At 38.6% G+C, this 19,945-nt stretch overlaps 2 protein-coding genes across 2 annotated transcripts; both read left to right on the forward strand.

Annotated features, from left to right (window-relative positions):
- The first annotated feature begins 657 nt into the window (after nucleotides 1–657).
- On the forward strand, nucleotides 658–1,209 carry LOC114188402. Its single transcript, XM_028076988.1, has one exon. The coding sequence runs from the start codon at nucleotides 658–660 to the stop codon at nucleotides 1,207–1,209; it is 552 nt and encodes a 183-aa protein (XP_027932789.1).
- A 151-nt stretch (nucleotides 1,210–1,360) lies between these two features.
- On the forward strand, nucleotides 1,361–2,098 carry LOC114188403. The gene has a single exon (XM_028076989.1). The coding sequence runs from the start codon at nucleotides 1,361–1,363 to the stop codon at nucleotides 2,096–2,098; it is 738 nt and encodes a 245-aa protein (XP_027932790.1).
- Nucleotides 2,099–19,945: the final 17,847 nt, after the last annotated feature.

Raw genomic sequence — 19,945 nt, forward strand, 5'->3', positions numbered from 1 at the left:
GAGCTGCTTAGAGACAGAGAGCATGGGTCACTTGGGCTTTTGAAAGAAACTCTACTGTTTTGTTTTTTATGTAAATATTTTCTATGTTAAATTTTAATATCATTTGTAAATAAAACTATGGTACATTCAGATTATGTATGGTACTATTTATGATTTTAAATTTCCCGCGTTTTTGGGAAATAGTTATAATTAATGTGGTATTTATTTTAATTGGAAAACTTTTTTTTAAAACAAGTAATATTCCTTAGGGATGTTACAATTGGTATCAGAGCAAATGTTTTGAAAATATTTTGGGGCTTTTGGGAAGTGAGCTTATCGTTTGATTGTGTGGGTGATTTAATAGTATGTAAGAAAGATGTTAGTGGTATTGTTTAACTAAGTGAGCTGATTTTAACAGTTGTAGTGTGGCGTATCCAGGCTATGGCTGCTAATAGGAGGAGGAGGAATAATGGTGCTGATGACATCGCTGAGGCCATTCATCGGATGGTGGATGCGATGCAGACACCGGTAGCGGCACAACCCAGGGCGGCAATTGCACCAGTTAGGGTGCCAACTGTGGAGGACTTTCTACGCCACAAGCCAGCTGAGTTCACTGGCAAAGCATCTCCTGATGAAGCGGAGGCCTAGCTTCGCAAGTGTGAGAAGATATTCACGGTCATGAGCTGCACAGATGAGCAAAAACTCCTTTTTGCCACCTACCTCCTGAATGGTGATGTTGAGTATTGGTGGGCAGGTATGCAGCAGCAGATGCAGACCCGAGATGAACAGGTGGAGTGGACTAGCTTCAGGACGCGGTTCCTGGAGAAATATTTCCCCGACACCGCCAGACAGGACAGGGAGGCAGAGTTCCTCGCACTGCAGCAGAGGGACATGACTGTGCAAGAGTACGTGAATCGGTTTGAGTATCTGGCGAGGTTTTCCTCTCAAAATATGATAGAAGAGTGGAAATGTTTGAAGTTTGAGCGGGGACTCAAACATGAGCTTAAGAAGGTGGTGACTCCTTTACGAGAAAGAAGATTTCCTGTCTTGGTGGAACATGCCAAGAGTGCCGAGCATTTGGAGAAAGGCCCTGGCCTAATAGTGAGCAGACATAAGAGGAATGTCGCAGAGGCGCGACAAATGAAGAAGCTATATAGCCGGCCACAGACATCTGGGGGTCCCACTTGCTATCATTGTGGCAGACCTCATTTGAAGAGAAACTGCCCATAGCTGACCGGTGGAGTAGGGGGATCCGGTGATCGTCACAAGTGCTTCATCTGCGACAAACCGAGCCATTTTGCTAACAACTGCCCTGAGAAAAAGAGTTCTGGTGCGAAGAAACCAACAGTAGCCTCGTCAGCAGAACGAGCACGAGCCGCAAATGAGAGTGTTTGCCATGACATCTACTGAGGCGACTCAGTCAGGTAACTTGATAATGCAACCTTGTTTACTTATGGGGCATGATGTATTGGTTTTATTTGATTCTGGCGCAACCAATTCCTTTATTTCTAATGCTTGTGTGGGACGATTGATTCTGGTGACACGTGACTTGGGGTGTGAGTTGCTTGTTTCAACTCCTTCCTCGGGCCAAGTAGCTACCGGTTTAGTCTGTGTTGGGTGTTCAATGGTGGTGGCAGGTCACAGATACAAGGTGAACTTGGTGTGCTTGCCCTTGGAGGGACTGGATGTGATATTGAGAATGGACTGGTTGTCTATCAACCACATCATAATTGATTGTGGACGACACAGTTTGGTATTCCCAGAGCATGAAGGGTTGGGATTGATATCATCTCGGGAAGCGGAGAAAGCATTACAAGATGGGGTTGTGTGTTTTATGGTGGTCGCCAAGCCAGAGAAGAAAAGTGCGGCGAAAGTGATTCAGGCTATACCGGTGGCTAATGAATATGCAGATGTGTTTCCAGATGAAGTGTCAAGGTTGCCGCCAAGTCGAGACATTGACTTCACCATTGACCTCATTCCTGGTGCAGGCCCAGTGTCTATGGCTCCATACAGGATGGCATCGGCTGAGCTTGCAGAACTCAAGAAGCAAATTGAGGATTTATTGGAGAAGCAATTCATTCGACCGAGTGCTTCGCCTTGGGGACCCCAGTTTTGTTAGTAAAGAAGAAGGACGGGAGCTCGCGGCTATGTGTGGATTATAGGCAGCTGAATAAGCTGACTATCAAAAACAAATATCCGCTGCCAAGGATCGACGATTTGTTAGATCAGTTGAAGGGAGCAGGAGTGTTCTCAAAAAATCGACTTGAGGTCGGGATACCATCAAATTCTAGTACGGGCGGAGGATGTGCAAAAGACAGCATTCAGGTCATGATACGACCACTATGAATATGTGGTGATGCCATTTGGAGTGACGAATGCACCAGCAGTATTCATGGATTACATGAATAGAATTTTCCGACCTTGGTTGGATAAGTTTGTTGTTGTCTTTATTGATGACATTCTTATCTACTCGAGGACACTGAAGGAACATGTCGATCACTTGAGGGTAGTGTTGAAGATACTCAGAGACCACCAGTTGTATGGGAAGCTGTCCAAGTGTGAATTTTGGCTAGAGGAGGTACAGTTCCTCGAACATGTCATATCAGCTAAGGGTATCGCAGTAGACCCGGCTAAGATTGAAACAATGCTTAACTGGGAAAGGCCTAAGACTGTGACGGAGGTGCGAAGTTTCTTGGGCTTGGCAGGTTACTACCGGAGGTTTGTGGAGGGGTTCTCAAAGAAGGTGAATCCATTGACGCAACTGACAAGAAAAGATCAGCCGTTCTCTTGGACTGAGCAGTGTGAAGAGTGCTTTGAGGAAATGAAGAAATGTTTGACTACTGCACCAGTGCTAGTGATTCCAGATACTGAGAAGGTGTTTGAGGTGTACTATGATGCATCATACCAAGGTTTGGGGTGTGTATTGATGCAAGAAAAGAGAGCAGTGGCATATGCTTCTCGTCAACTGAAGGTGCATGAGAAGAATTACCCGACTCATGACTTGGAGCTAGCTGCCATAGTGTTTACTCTTAAGTCTTGGAGGCATTATTTATACGGCTCTCAATTCCGAGTGTTCAGCGACCACAAAAGCTTGAAGTACTTGTTTGACCAAAAGGAGCTGAATATGAGGCAACGCAGGTGGATGGAGTATTTGAAAGACTATGACTTTGAATTGCTCTATCATCCGGGCAAGGCAAATGTTGTAGCCGATGCGTTGAGTCAGAAGAAGATACATGTATCTTGCATGATGATAAAGGAGTTGGAGTTAATTGAGAAACTCTAAGACATGAATTTGGGAATGCAGTTTGGGTCAGGCTCGATATAGTGTAGCTTGCTAAGAGTTACCAATGAATTTTTGAAAGAAATTAGTGTGGCTCAGGGACATGACTTGGAATTGCAACAGTTTGTGGGATGGTTAGGTACTGAAAAAGGGAAGGACTACCAGATGGGAGAGGACGACATTCTACGGTTTAAAGGTAGAGTGTGTGTACCAGGAGGGCCTCATTTCAGGAGGCAGATACTGAAGGAGGGTCACCAAAGCCGTCTTAGCATACATCCCGGTATGACTAAGATGTATAAGGATTTGAAGGAGTCCTTTTGGTGGAATGGTATGAAGGCAGACGTAGTAGACTTTGTTGCTTAGTGTTTGGTATGTCAAATGGCCAAAATTGAACACCAAAGGCCGGGAGGTACACTGCAACCATTGGACGTGCCTCAGTGGAAGTGGGATAGTATCTCTATGGATTTTGTGACACATCTTCCGAGGTTGACGAAGGGGCATGATTCAATTTGGGTGATAGTGGACCGACTGACAAAGTGTGCACACTTCCTGCCTATGAATCAGAAGTGGTCGATGGACAAGTTAGCAGAGTTGTATGTGCGAGAGGTGGTGAGATTGCATGGGGTACCCGAAAGTATAGTGTCAGATCGGGACCCTAGATTCACATCACAGTTTTGCCAATCATTGCAGGCATCCTTGGGTACACAACTGAGGATGAGTTCAGCGTATCATCCACAGACGGATGAACAGTCTGAGCGGACCATCCAATCTCTAGAGGACTTATTGAGGTCTTGTGTGTTGGATCACATGGGAAACTGGAATGATGTGCTACCTTTGGTGAAGTTTACCTACAATAATAGTTACCATTCCAGTATTGGTATGGTGCCCTACAAAGCATTGTATGGGAGGAGGTGTAGAACCCCATTGAGTTGGTATCAAGACGATGAAGCCTTTGTGCTTGGTCCTGAATTTCTGCAACAAACGACCAGTAAGGTCAAGTTGATTCAAGACCGGATGAGAGCAACTCAAAGTAGGCAAAAGTCCTATGTAGATAAGAGGAGATGGCCACTTGAGTTTGATGAAGGAGACCATGTATTTCTCCAGGTGACGCCAACTACAGGTATCAGAAGGGTTCTTAAATCAAGGAAGTTGACTCCGAGATTTATAGGACCTTATTAGATTACACGGAGGATAGGTGCAGCGGCGTATGAAATCGCTTTACCACCTCACCTATCCAACTTGCATAATGTGTTTCACGTCTCACAGTTGAGGAAATATATTGCAAGTCCAGATAATGTTTTGGAGTCAGAGGAGGTGCAAGTACGCGAGGATCTAACTATGTCAGTTGGACCGGTGCGCATATTGGATACTCAGGTCAAGCAACTGAGAGGTAAGGAGTTGAAGAAGGTGAAAGTTCTCTGGGACGAGGCAACCCAAGAGATGACTTGGGAGATGGAGGACCTCATGAGGAAGTCTTATCCTCACCTCTTTGCTGGTAAGTTCTATTTTCGAGGACGAAAACTTTTAAAGGTGGGGGAATTGTAAGACCCGGGAAAATTAATTAATGAAATAATTAATTAATTATTAAAAATGCGGGTAGAAGGCACCTTTATGGCATTAATTGTTGTTTAATGTGACGTGGAAAGGTACTAGCTCATGTGGTTGAGAGTACTTTGATTGTGTGAGATGACTTGGGTTTGAGTCTTATGTATGCCTATTATGTGTTGTTGTTTTATGATTTATTTTTAATAATAAGTAAGAGTGTAGAATTTGAAATGTAAACTTATGTTGATGGTGTATATCACAAAATGTGATATGGCATAGTGGTTGTGCTTTGGCCTTATGAGTGGAAGGTCATGGGTTCAAACCTTGGTGGGCAAAGAATAAGCTTTATTTTTGCTAACTAATAGTTGAGGTATGAATGTGAAGGGGTAAAGAAAAGCCTAGCAGAATGGGGTACTCAAGGGGGTTGGAAAATTACCAAATAATTAACATTGAAGAGAAATTAAAACCCACAAAGCCCAAAACTCGTTTTGTTTTTAAAAACCTTTTTAAATTTGTTTTTAAAAACCCTCTTAAAGGCACCTATAAAAGCCAAAACTTAGGAAAGGGGAAGGGTTTTGGGCATTGTGGTGGACTGCTATAGTGAGAAGCACGGATTGGAGAGTGTGAGAAGAGTTGTGAGTGTGCAAGGGCTGGACCAAGAGGGAGAGTGCGAATCAAGGATTTCCTAATCTCAATTTTTGATCACTAATTCAGGTTAGGGGTGCTGGATTTACATGTAATTCATATTGTATGCGTGTTATGTTTATGGCCACAATTGGTTTCTGTTTGAAAGGGAAAAATTGTGTAGCATGTACTGTGGCTCCGAAATTGGTTAATTGAGATTGTGTGCAAAGTCATATTATGCATTTTTATGGTTAAAGTGAGGGTTTCGGGGCTTGAGTGATTATAATTGGTTCACTAGTGGGTTTTGGTATATCCATTGGAGGTAAATGTACATTGATAGGTTAAATTGTTGATATAGAATGCTTAATCTCGTGTCTATTGCATTTTGGATATGGTTTGGTTGTTTTCGTGATTGGCCAGTGGCGAAACTCTGCAAGTTTCGCCCAAGCGACCCCTTCTCGCCCAGGCGAGAGTTGCAGGAGTCCACTCAGCGTTTAGAGTCGAGCATTTCGCTAAGACGACCAAGGCGGGGTTTGGGCGCGCCTAAGCGAGATCACGATGAAAATTTGTACCACTTTGAGCGCGATATCTCGCCCAGGCGAGAGGTTTTGAGCTTTGAGCGATGGACAGTCTCGCCTAGGTGAGAGTGGCTCGCCTAAGCGAGTTCTCGAAGTGTGTTCTTATGTGTTTTGTTGAATACTCGTCTAGGCGAGGTTTTGGGTGAATTTGTGGCTCGCCTAGGCGAGGGGATCTCGCCTAAGCGAGATAACGTGAGGTTGTGGCTGTTTTAAACTCGCCCAAGCGAGGGGAACTAGCCTAAGCGAAGCAGAGGGCTTAGCTTGGGCGAGAGGCTCTGACTTAAGCGAGTTTATGTGAATTTCCCATGTTTGTATGATCTTGTGTGTGAGAAATGATTATTTTTCTTAAGTATAGGAAGTATGTGCATGTGTTGTGGTGTGTGGGCTTGAAGGACTAAGTTCAATAGGGGGCTGGGATGTGCTCGGTGGATGGACACATGATGGGCATGGAACTAGTTGAGTTCCCGTCGGCTACTAATGGGTGAGGAGTCCTTAGTATGGTGATTGCATGTGTCGGGCGCACGATGGGCAAGGAACTGTGATGTTACCGTCGGCTACTATTGGGCGAGGAGTCCATAGTATGGTGATTGCGTGCGTGCCAGGGTCCAAGTATGACACTTGGATGTTTATACTACAGGCGAGGAGTCTGTAGGGCAGGACTATGAGCAGGATAGGCTCATAGGGTTGGACCATGAATGAGTATGTTTCGTGGGAGCATAGGGAAGTCCCAAAACCTAGTTCATGCATATGACTCATGAAGGACTATGAGATCATGGTTGAGTGATTTGGAAATTCTGAGTTGTACTTATATTGTTTTTAGGTGGGGGAACATATTTATTTCACATATATTGGTTTATGTTTTATTGTGCATAGCTCACCCTATCTGTGTGTGTATGGCAATGATCGGATAATTTGTTATCCGGGAGCAGATGATGTGACAGGTGAGCCAGGAGCTGCTTAGAGACGGAGAGCATGGGTCACTTGGGCTTTTGAAAGAAACTCTACTGTTTTGTTTTTTTATGTAAATATTTTCTATGTTAAATTTTAATATCATTTGTAAATAACACTATGGTACATTCAGATTATGTGTGGTACTATTTATGATTTTAAATTTCTCGCATTTTTGGGAAATAGTTATAATTAATGTGGTATTTATTTTAATTGGAAAACTTTTTTTTAAAACAAGTAATATTCCTTAGGGATGTTACATCGAAATCCCGAAATACAGAGAGAGTTTAGAGTAGTTGTGGAGACAGAGACAGAGGGAGAAGGATTGTTGCAAAGGAAGAAGAGAGGAACATCAATTGAAGACGGCGAGAGAGTGAGAGAAGTGAAGCACTGCAGAGTAGTGGTGGAAATCTGGAGTCATTGCAGCTGTTTGGTGGGTTATCAGAGACAGGGCATAGCGGAAGTTGTTGACAACAACGATTTCGTCTTGCCGACCGTACAATTGAACCGTTGCCGAATCCCATTTCATATATTTAACCCAAAGGTAACATATATCGTTTGTATAAACAACAACATATGTAGAGAATGATTTAATTTAGTTTTGAAAGTTTGACTGAATTGGGGGAGTTTGATTTTGTTTGCGTGTGTGTGTAAAGTTGATTTCGTTGGCTGTCGACGTGGTTGTTGGTGATTTAGTTGATAGTTTTGGAAACACCTTTGTTGTGACCTATAACATGGATACATTGAATCCAAAATTAACCGATGGATGGAAAGATCTAGAGAAGATATACACTGAACAAATTGTCGACTCATATGTTCAATTTTGTTATGTCGAAAACTGTCAATTCCAAATAACATGTTTTGTTGGCAAATGCGAACCACAAAATAAGGAATCATTTTTATTAGGTGTTGTTACGCACCCTAGGACAACCCTATATGTTGTGAAGTTGACAAAATCTCAGGCACAAGCTAGCCATCTGGTAGTAACTGATTCATCATTTTAGTTTCGTCTTTTCATAGTTTAACTGCAATTTGAATATGGTCTGAAGTTACCCCAAATGTACTTCTATTGTTGGACTGTTGTCAGGACTTGAATGTTCATTTCGCTGACATCATCAAAAGCCTACAAATGAATATGGTATATCTTTTGGATAAAAGAAGTGGAGTAGAGTGTAAACTACTGCTGTCATAGACAAAGAGATCTACCAAGTTTGGACAAGGGTGGAGGCAGTTTTGTGTTGAGAATGAGTTGAAGGAAGGAGACAGACTTGTGTTTGAGGTTGATCATCTAGAAAAACAACTCATAATTGAGGTTTTCATCAATGGATGCAATTGTGATGTGGCAGAATCCATTAGTTTAGTCTAATTTCATCACGTGGGATGCATGAATTTCGTTGTTTGAACAATTTTCTTATCATTGTAAGTTAATTTCCTGTTTTTACCTTTGGATAATTATATTTATGCAAATGAATTTATATTACGGGTTATCAATATAAGTTTATGCATCTTGTCAAATGTAACATTGGATATTAACTTGGATATCAGTTAAATACGTTTGTGTTGCAGTTGGACTATATCCATGAATTAACACTGCATTCACTAAACTGTCTGCTTTTTCTATCTGCAAAATAGTATAAAAAACAAGTCACGCACAACTGGGGAGTAAAGCATCTCTATGTGGGGAGTTAAAGCAAAGTTTATTTAAAAAAGCTGTAGAAGAAATCAATAAACTTAACTTAAATTTAGTAAATGGATCATTCCTCATTGATTCACTCAAACAAAAATTTCTTTCCATTATCCAATCCCCATTGAATGAATTTGGTGGGAGTAAAGCCTCACAAGAACCAAAATTAACAACTGTAATAAAACCGGGGAGTCACTCGAACCTATGTGGGGAGTAGAATACAACTTTATGATTACTGCTTGCAGAGTGTAAAAAACTTTGTCTAAATTTCGTTTTTCGAACATTCTTCATTCTATTACTCAATCACGAAGTCCAATCCATCAATTAAAGTGATGAAGGATTGACCCCAACCAAGGATGGAGGCACATGCTTAAGAAGCCTAAGCATGTTTAGAAAGGAAGTTCATTAATCCTTCATCCATTTCATTTGTGTTTGTTATTTTTGATTCCCTAAGTTGACTTAATTGAATCAACTTTAGTTGACTTGTTGACCTTTGACTAGGTTTGACTTGTTGACTATAGTTGACTTGACTTAAGCCAACATGCTAATCTATGTTTATTTACTTTGTAGGTTAATTATGAGTAAGAAAGTAATGCTAGGTGGCGCATGGTGATTGGGGAGCATAAATGATGTGGAGGAGAGAGTAAAGCAAAGGCATAAAGCATAAAGTAAAAGGCATAAAACAAGTGTACCTATGTACCTTTGGTCTCCTTTGTTTTTTGCACACTTTGGCCACATTTTGGAGACATATGAGACACATTCTTTGTCTCCTTTTGTGCTAGAACGAAATTAGCCTTGCACACACCATAGTTAGCTCTTTTGTCTCTCATTTTTGTAACCTTATTTGACCTAGTTTCTAGAAGCTAGGGTTAGGTTTTTGTAGAGACATCCTTAGGTATCTTTTATTTGCTTAGAGGCCCCTAAACTCTTCTATATAAGGGGTGCTCCTAGACATGTAAAAGGGTTGAACATTTTGAAGTAAAAACACTCTTGTGTCTCAACCATTTGTGAGAGTTTCCTCCCTTGGGAGTGAATACTTCTAAGCCTTATCTTGCATAGCAAGTGGCGGCACACATCCACTCATCTTCAAGGTTGCCATGGCTTCTAGCCTAGCCTTGTAGTGGCGTGCTTCTCACTTTTTTACCATTCCTTTCCTTTCCATTTTATGTTTTCTTCTTCCTTTAATTGTTCTTGGTTTTCTATGGTTTATGTGCTTTCCATTTCCTTTTTGTTTTGAATCAATCCATCATCTTCTTCTCTTAAGCTTTGTGAAAGGAACCTTCACATCTAGATAGCTTGCTATCTTAATGTCCAGTGGGGATTTCACTTAGCTTTCATAATCAACTCACACCATATGCAATAATCTTAAAAAAAGGAACAAGATAATCCTTCATCTTTTGGTATCTAGAGCTTTGGTTGTCCTTGAATATTGTGTTTTCATGTTCTAACCTTGTATTGTGTAGCTATCTTTGAATGGTCCACATAAAAACAATGCTGGCAGAAACTGTTCACGATTTTAAAAGATTAAACTGCACCTGCTCAGTGGTCCAAAAATTACGTTCTTGATGTCCAAAGAAAGCTCTGTTAGTCTAGTTTTTAACAAAAAAAGAACCAATGCATTTGGAGTTCTGTGGAGAGAGTTATGATTGAAATAGTGAGCAAAGGTCAGAGCTGCCGAGATCACCGCGAATCAACGTTTTTCAGGTTATGTTGGGCAGTTTTGGCTACTGTTTTTGTTACTCTTCTTACTCCTAAATGTTGTTAGATAACATGTCTTTGTGTGCTTAATCATTGACCTTCATTTCCAAAAGTTTAAATGCATGATAGCTACATGTTTGAGTCTTTAAATGTGCCTAACTTTTGCTTGAGTCATATGTCATATGTTAGCTTGAAGTTTTCTTATTCTTGTTTTTCCAAGTATTTGAATCTTGCTTTCACTTTATGTCTTGCTTGATGTATGCTCCATGAAATTGATTTTGGCCTAAAACTTGAGGAACTAAGTATTCAAGCCACCTAAAACTCTTTCTCACCATTATATGAAACTAGTTGTGAAAAGAAGAAAATTTATGCACCAAATATTGTCTAAAAACCGAGAGCAATCTTGCTCATTGGTGAACTAAAAGTGTGTTTTTCACTAAGTGTTATGCTACAAGTTTCATGCTTGAGAAGGGGGTGATATTGGCAAATTAGTTCCATGCTTTAACTTGGTTATGATCTTTCTTGGTGTATGCATGATTTAAGACTTGAAGATGCTTGTCAAGTGCTTTCCATAGAGTCTTTAAAATGTGTTTTTCTTATTTTAGTCTTGTTAAAAGTTTTGTCTCAAACTTTTCTTCTTTAGAGTTTAGCTTTCCTTGTTTTTGTGCTTTTCTTGCTTGTCACTAGGTGTTCTTTATTTTGTCTTAGTAGTTTTCTTTTCTTGAAACTCTTGGGATGTTGTGGCCGAATCACTTGTCTTGCATTTGAAAGGTTTTGAACAAATTTTTAAAAGTGTTTGCTTCACTCCTTTGGTGGATTTTGAGTGCTAGCCTTGCCTTGTTACTTTGGGAGAGTGATCTAAACACTTGGGTTACATTTTGGGTTGGATATGGTCTCGGTTTTCATGTTGTCTAACCTCTAATCCATTTATTTTGTCTCGGATTTGAGTGTTTTTATTGTAGGAATCATGGCAAGTTCATCAAATGCACCTACACCAAACAAAAACAATACATTGATGAGATTGCTTCGGGATTTGGAGTTGTCTAGGAAGGAGGCCTTTGAACAATTAAGAAAAGACAAGGAGCAAAGTGACCTAAGAATCCAAGAGCACATTCAAAGGCTTGAAGCTAAAGAGCAAGAAAGAGAGGCTAGGAAAAGAGGGCATTCTAGGCGCAACCCATCACAAGAGAAGCAAACTCCAAAGATTCCTAAGTTCTATGGAGGAAGTGATCCCAAAGTCTTCCTTGATTGGGAAGCTAAAGTTGATCAAATTTTCAATGAAAATCATGTAAAGGATCAAACACAAGTTGATATAGTAGTTTTAGGATTTTTGGAGTATGCCAATACTTGGTTGCATAAAGTTTGTAAGAATTATGACCAAGGGCCACCCGCGGCTTCTTGGATGGACATTAAAACTCTTATGCGCGCTAGATTTGTTCCTCCCTCCTATAGGAAGGAACTTATTATGAAGCTCCAAAGGCTTCACCAAGGTCCTATGAGTGTGAGTGAATACTTTAAAGAATTAGAGTCTCAAATTCATAGGGTTGAAATAAAAGAAACTAACAAAGAGAAAATAAAAAGATTTGTGAGTGGTCTTAGGAGAGACATAAAAGACCAAGTAGAGTTGTATGAGTACTCCACTCTTGAAAATGTTTTCACACTTGCCCTTGAGATTGAAATTCAATTGAAAAGAAAAAGAAGGGCAAAGAAGAGTTACTCACCCAACCACTACTTTAGTCACTCATGGAAGGGAAAGGATAAAAAGAAACATGATAAGCTCCCTTCTAACTCTCATCAAGAACCACCAAGTAAAAGTAAGTCACCAAGTGATCACATTCACCATTCCACTTCTCAAAGATCAAGTTCCATTAAATGTTTTAAATGTTTGGGTTATAATCACATTGCTTTAAATTGCCCAACCAAAAGGACCATGATCTTAAAGAAGAGTAATGATGTTGAAAGTGAACACTCATCTCCCCATTCTCTTTCAAAAGAATCTTCTTCCTCTAGTAAAACTAAATTTTTTGAGAAAGACCCTATGTTATTAAGGCGCATGATAGGTCAAGATCAAAGTGAGCTTGAGCCAACTCAAAGAGAAAACATTTTTCAATCTAGATGCAAAATTAACAAATGGATTTGCTCTCTAATTATTGATGGAGGAAGTAGTACCAGTGTAGCTAGCACAAGGTTGGTGGAAAAGCTTAGCTTAGAGACCATTCCTCATGCTAAGCCCTACAAGCTTGCTTGGATAAGTAAAGAGGGAGAAATAGATGTCAATAAACAAGTCCTAATTAACTTCTCTATAGGAAGCTACAAAGATGAGGTGCTATGTGATGTTGTTCCCATGGAAGTCACACATATCTTACTAGGTAGGCCATGGCAATTTGATAAATAAACTTTACATGATGGTCATACCAACCAATACATTTTCTTCATAAATGGGAAAAAGACCACTTTACAACCTCTATCACCTCAAGAAGTTAATAAGGATAGAAATATAATAAGAAAAGATAAAGAAGAAAAAGAAACGGGGCAAGCTTTCACTAAGGTGTTACTTGCCTACGAAAAAATTCTTCCAAAGAAAGATGTGCATCACTCTTCCTTCTCTTCCCAATCCAAAAAGGAAGGCCCAAAGCACAAGCAAGAGAGGAAGAGTACTCTAGAAAATAAAGATGGCCTAACCAAAGCTAAGGGTAATATCCGTAGAAAGGATGAAACTAGAGCTAAAAAAGGGGAGGCACAAATCCTCCCCCAAATCAAGTCAAGCTCCATCTACAAAGCCTTAAAGAATTTGTGGTCAAATTCTCTCCAAGGAGGGGAGGATGATGAAGGATTGACCCCAACCAAGGATGGAGGCACATGCTTAAGAAGCCTAAGCATGTTTAGAAAGGAAGTTTACTAATCCTTCATCCCTTTCATTTGTGTTTGTTATTTTTGATTCCCTAAGTTGACTTAATTGAATCAACTTTAGTTGACTTGTTGACCTTTGACTAGGTTTGACTTGTTGACTATAGTTGACTTGACTTAAGCCAACATGCTAATCTATGTTTATTTACTTTGTAGGTTAATTAGGAGTAAGAAAGCAATGCTAGGTGGCGCATGGTGATTGGGGAGCATAAATGATGTGGAGGAGAGAGTAAAGCAAAGGCATAAAGCATAAAGTAAAAGGCATAAAACAAGTGTACCTATGTACCTTTGGTCTCCTTTGTTTTTTGCACACTTTGGCCACATTTTGGAGACATATGAGACACATTCTTTGTCTCCTTTTGTGCTAGAACGAAATTAGCCTTGCACACACCATAGTTAGCTCTTTTGTCTCTCATTTTTGTAACCTTATTTGACCTAGTTTCTAGAAGCTAGGGTTAGGTTTTTGTAGAGACATCCTTAGGTATCTTTTATTTGCTTAGAGGCCCCTAAACTCTTCTATATAAGGGGTGCTCCTAGACATGTAAAAGGGTTGAACATTTTGAAGTAAAAACACTCTTGTGTCTCAACCATTTGTGAGAGTTTCCTCCCTTAGGAGTGAATACTTCTAAGCCTTATCTTGCATAGCAAGTGGCGGCACACATCCACTCATCTTCAAGGTTGCCATGGCTTCTAGCCTAGCCTTGTAGTGGCGTGCTTCTCACTTTTTTACCATTCCTTTCCTTTCCATTTTATGTTTTCTTCTTCCTTTAATTGTTCTTGGTTTTCTATGGTTTATGTGCTTTCCATTTCCTTTTTGTTTTGAATCAATCCATCATCTTCTTCTCTTAAGCTTTGTGAAAGGAACCTTCACATCTAGATAGCTTGCTATCTTAATGTCCAGTGGGGATTTCACTTAGCTTTCATAATCAACTCACACCATATTCAATAATCTTAAAAAAAGGAACAAGATAATCCTTCATCATAAAGCAAAGTTTTTTAAACAACTTGCAGAACTCAATAAACTTAACTTAAATTTAGTAAATGGATAATTCCTAATTGATTCTCTCACTAAAATATTCCTTTCCATTATCCAATCCCCATTCAATGAATTTGGTGGGACTGTAGCCTCACAAGAGCCAAAATTAACAAGTGTAACAAAAGCGGGGAGTTCCTCGAACCTATGTGGGGAGTAGAGTACAACTTTATGGTTACTGCTTTCAGACTGTAAAAATTGTCTAAATTTACTTTTTCGAACATTCAACAATCTATTACTCAATCACAAAGTCCAATCCATCAATTAATAATCCATTCACTGAACTGTTTGCTTTTTGTAATTGCACAACAGGCTAAAAAACATGTCACGCACAACTGGGGAGTTATGAATACGTATGTGGGGAGTTAAAGCAAAGTTTTTTTAAACAACCTGCAGAACTGAATAACTTAACTTAAATTTAGTAAATGGATAATTCCTCATTGATTCACTCAAACAAAAATACCTTTCCATTATCCAATCCCCATTGAATGAATTTGGTGGGAGTATAGCCGCACAAGAGCCAAAATTAACAACTGTAATAAAACTGGGGAGTAACCTATGTGGGGAGTAGAGTACAACTTTATGATTACTGCTTGCAGAGTGTGAAAAACTATCTAAATTTATTTTTTCGAACATTCATCATTCTATTACTCAATCACGAAATCCAATCCATCAATTAACAATGCATTCAATGAACTGTCTGCTTTTTGTAATTGAACAACAGGCTAAAAAACATGTCCCGCACAACTGGGGAGTTATGAATACGTATGTGGGGAGTTAAAGCAAAGTTTTTTTAAACAACCTGCAGAACTGAATAAACTTAACTTAAATTTAGTAAATGGATAATTCCTCATTGATTCTCTCACAAAAATATTTCTTTCCATCATGCAATCCCCATTCAATGAATATGGTGGTAGTATAGCCTCACAAGAACCAAAATAAACATCTATAACAAAAGCGGGGAGTTACTTGAACCTCTGTGGGGAGTACAATCCAACTTTATGATTACTACTTGAAGATTGTAAAAAACTTTGTTTAAATTTCCTTTTTCGATCAATGATCATTCTTCATTCACTCACGGACAAAGGCATTTCCCTCATCAAACCTGCATTGATTGAAGTGGTTGCTTTGTTCATTGGCCACTTGGAAATAAATCAAAACATACATTAACTGGGGAGTAAACCACTTATATGTGCGGACTAGTGATGGGAATTCCCAGTTGCAGTTGAATCTGGTATAAACATATAAACCTGTTGTTGTCATCACACATTCAATTGACATTCACACATTCCACATTGTACAATTGTAACAACCTGAACCATGTAAATGGACTCATGAGGGTGCTTGTGGCCATCCCACAACATAAACTACATCTTACCATATATAAATTGTCACTTACACAATGCATTCAACTACACAATATGCATTCAATTACACACATTGTCTACATTGCACCTCAATGTTTATAAAAAACTGTACACATATAAATCAACAAACTATGACTCTGTTTTTTATAAATTTTCAACCAAATATGAACAACAACTGAATGGGCTCCCAAAAAAATATAAAAAAAAAGTCATAGTATTTTTAGACCACCCATTCCTTTTGAATCCACAATATTGTTCTCGGAACTGCATTACAATATCACCATAGAACTTCAACAACAACTAGCTTTTGAAAAGCGCGTCGTAGTATTGGAGGATTGCATGCCTATGGATATTGTCAACATCTAGAATCCAATGCCAAATGTATTGTTGTCTTATCTGTTGAAGTTGTTCCTGCCAAACAAATAACAAATATGTTAATGCAAATACATCAAACTTAAACAAAAAATCAAAAAACATACTTCATCAACTTACTAGAACTTACATTGGTGTAATTAGGCATGGTATTGCCATCAAATTTCTTATGACCATCCCACAACTCCATCATTTGAAGAACAATAATGCCACAATCATATCTAAACACGACCACAATAAAATAAATAAACACCAACACAAACCAAAGGACATTTCTTACATAACACGGAATACAAGACATTGTTGAACCACAACACATTGAAAACCTCCCTCTACTGAAACCCTAGAAATTAAATAACAATCAAGTAACTGACTACAATTTTAAAATCCAGACAACACACCGGGACACAGATATGGAAATAGAAAATATATGCTTTCTTCAAAATTTTCAAGAACCCACACCTCTATAACACACAACAGAGAACAAAAACAATGGCTTGTCAAAATGCACTAAACATTCACGAAAACACCACCAAATAAGTTTTCCCCACTTCCATAAAAAACGAACATGTACAAAACCAAGTTTTTCGCACAATAACTCAAAACTTGACAAAAACGAAATTAACTTCAGCATCATCCAACACCGTATGAAAATGTCGAATGGGAGCAAAAGAAACTTACAATGCAACGATAAGGAGGACAAAATCTTTGCCGCCGACGACGGAAGGTGGCCGCAAAGTCCGCAAATGCCACGGTGTGGATGATAGGGAAGTCTATGGGAATACTGTAAGTGTCCTCCACTGTGGACGGCAAAATGCTTGCCGACGAGACAATCTCTGAAGCACAAACCTCCGACGACCACCACTTGCTTCCTCTCTCTCTCTCTCTTTCAAGTGCTCTGTTTCTCACTCTCTTTCCCGCACCCTCGCTTTCCCCTTTCTCTCTCTAATTAAGTTTTTTATTTTTAGTTTCCATACATGCCACACGTGTAACATAAACCTTTTTGTAATAAAATTTTAAAAGCTGCAGTGCCACGTCAGATTTGTCTAAACCTTGTCAAATTTTTTTGTTGAAATATCATTTTCGTCAAAAGAATGATTTAGTAACTTGTATCATTACTCTTATATCTTATACAAGTTATTTTTATTGTTTTTAACTTGAGGGCAATAATTATTTTTATTTTGTAATAATAAAATACAATTTACGAATATTTTATAAAAATTATTATAACCAAAAATAAAAGGATGAATTATATATAAAGTCCTTTTCTTATTATATAAGATCATTTTACGTTGGAAAATTATAAGGAAACTAGATTACTTCTTGCTTCTGATTTTTAAAACCTTATCCATAAAAATCTTTGTGGGCTTCTATGGCCTCTTAAATGTCATCCACAAATAGCCATTAAAAAACACATTTTGACCAAATTTATAAAAGATATAAACTTACAGCCATCTATTTTCACATTGGTGCTTCCTCCTCCTACTCTTCTACATTCTTCAATACTTCACACATTCTTAAAGAACAGTTCCTCCTCCTACTCTTCTACATTATTCAATACTTCACACATTCTTAAAGAATAGTCTGCATAATGACACTAAATATCACATTCAGGATTCATATTACTTGATTCAAACACATTTGTGCACCATCTCTCAGGATGTTATTGGAAGGTCAAGTTCCAATATAGTGACTTCTGAACTCTCTTTTCCTTCATATTAATTATAGAGTAGCATGTAGTTGTTTCACCATAACATTGGTTTACTTTTGATAAAGGATTGATCCCTACCAAGGATGATGGCCCATGCCACATGCTTAGAAGAAAGGAGTTCCTTGATCCCTTCCTTTGCTTTTATTTTCTTTAGTTTAAAATTCCATTAAGTTAGCTTGGTTGACTATTTTTAAGTTGACTTGTTGACCTTGACTTTGAGTTGACTTGTTGACTCAAAGGATTAGCTTAACCTAAAACCAACATGCTAATTTAAAATTAACTTGTGTTTGTAGGTTCATTAAGAGGTGGGACAAGGAAGGACAAGTGGCCCATTTAGATGGCTTTTGGAAAGCACATGTGGACGAAAGAGAAATAGCAAAGCTTTCTAGAAACATCTAGAAAGCATGACCACATGCCTTGGCCTCCAAGAAGTCTAGAAACATCTAGAAGGAGCATCCACCTTGCCTTGGCCAAGAAGACTTCTAGAATGTTTCCATGTGCTCCTTTGTTGACCTACTTTATAGACTCTAGGTTTTTTTATTTGCATTATAATCCTTTTTAACTTATTTATTTTTTCTAAGAAGCCCCTAGACACTTCTATTTAAAGCGACCTCTAACACTTGTACAAGGGTTGAACATTTTGGAGAAATTAAACACTTTTGTGTATCAACCATTGTGAGATTCTTCCTCCTTAGCGACTGGAGTTCTTTTAAGCCTTATCTTGAATCTTGATTCAAGTGGCGGCACACATCCACTCATCTTCAAGGTTGTCATGACTTCTTCTAGCCTAGTCTAGCCTTGTAGTGGCGTGCTTCTAACATTTTTATCATTCCTTTCCTTTCCATTTTATGCTTTCTTCTTTCTTTGTGTGTGTGACTTGAGTTTTACTCTTTTTATATGTTGTCCACTCTTATTTGTTTTGAATCAATCCATTCCTCTCTTCTCTAGAACCTTGGAAAGGAACTTTCACATCTAGATAGCTTGCTATCCTACTGTCTAGTGGGGATTTCCTTGGTTTTCTTAATCAATCATCACCATATTCAATAATATTCTAAAAGAAACAAGATAATCCTACATCATTTGGTATCTAGAGCTTTGGTTGTCCTTGAATATGGTGTTTTCATGTTCTAACCTTGTCTTTTGTAGCTATCTTTGAATGGTCCACATAAAAACAGTGCTGGCAGAAACGTGTGCGTTTTTGAAAAACCATACTGCAGCTAGCTTAGTGGTCCAAAAGTAGCATTCTTTATATCAAAAGAAAGCCCTGTGAGTCTAGTTTCCAAAAGGAAAAGAATTAATGCATTTGGAGTTCTGTGGAAAGAGTTATGATGAAATGAGTGAGCAAAGGTCAAAGCTGCCGAGAATACGAAAAACAACGTTTTTAGGTTATGTTGTGACAATTTTGGCTTCGGTTTTGTGACACTTTTGCTCCTAAATGTGGTTGGATAACATGTCTTTGGATGCTTAGTCATGGAGCATCAAATCCATGAGTTTAAATGCATGATAGCTACATGTTTGTGTCTTTGTGTATGTCACGTTGAGTCTTTAAATGTGCCTAACTTTTGCTAGAGTCATAGGTCATATGTTATCTTGAAGTTTTCTTTTTCTTGTTCTTGTTATTCCAAGTATTTGAATATTGCATTCACTTTATGTCTTGGTTGATGTATGCTCATTGAAATTGATTTTGGCCTAAAATTTGAGAAACCAAGTGTCCAAGCCACCTAAAAACATTGTCTTTCTATCTTATGAAACTTATGAAAGAAGAAAAATCTTAACACCTTTTTACTCATTTGCCAAGGGCAAACTTGCTCTTTGGTGAACCAAAAGTGCAATTTTGATTAGGTGTTATGATACTAGTTTTCATATTAAAATTGTGGGTGATATTGGCTAATTAGTTCATTCTTAACTTGACTATTATCTTTCATAGTGTATGCATGATTTAAGACTTGGTGTGGCATGTTCAAGTACTTTCCATAGGGTCTTTGAATGTGCTTTTCTTGTTTGTTTTGGTAAATTTTTGTCATTTCCTTTCATTAGAGTTTAACTTCCTTGGCTTTGTGCTTTTCTTGCTTGTCCTTAAGTAATCTTTGTTTTGTCTTAGTGGTTTTCTTCCTTTGTTCTCTTTTAAGTTTGGTGTCCGACCAACTTGAGTTTGTGGTTGAGAAGGTTTCAAAAACTTTAAAAGTATTTCACTCCTTTTGGTGGATTTGAGTGTAACC

This window comes from Vigna unguiculata, chromosome 6 (assembly GCF_004118075.2).
Source record: "Vigna unguiculata cultivar IT97K-499-35 chromosome 6, ASM411807v1, whole genome shotgun sequence".
Taxonomy (NCBI): Eukaryota; Viridiplantae; Streptophyta; class Magnoliopsida; order Fabales; family Fabaceae; genus Vigna; species Vigna unguiculata.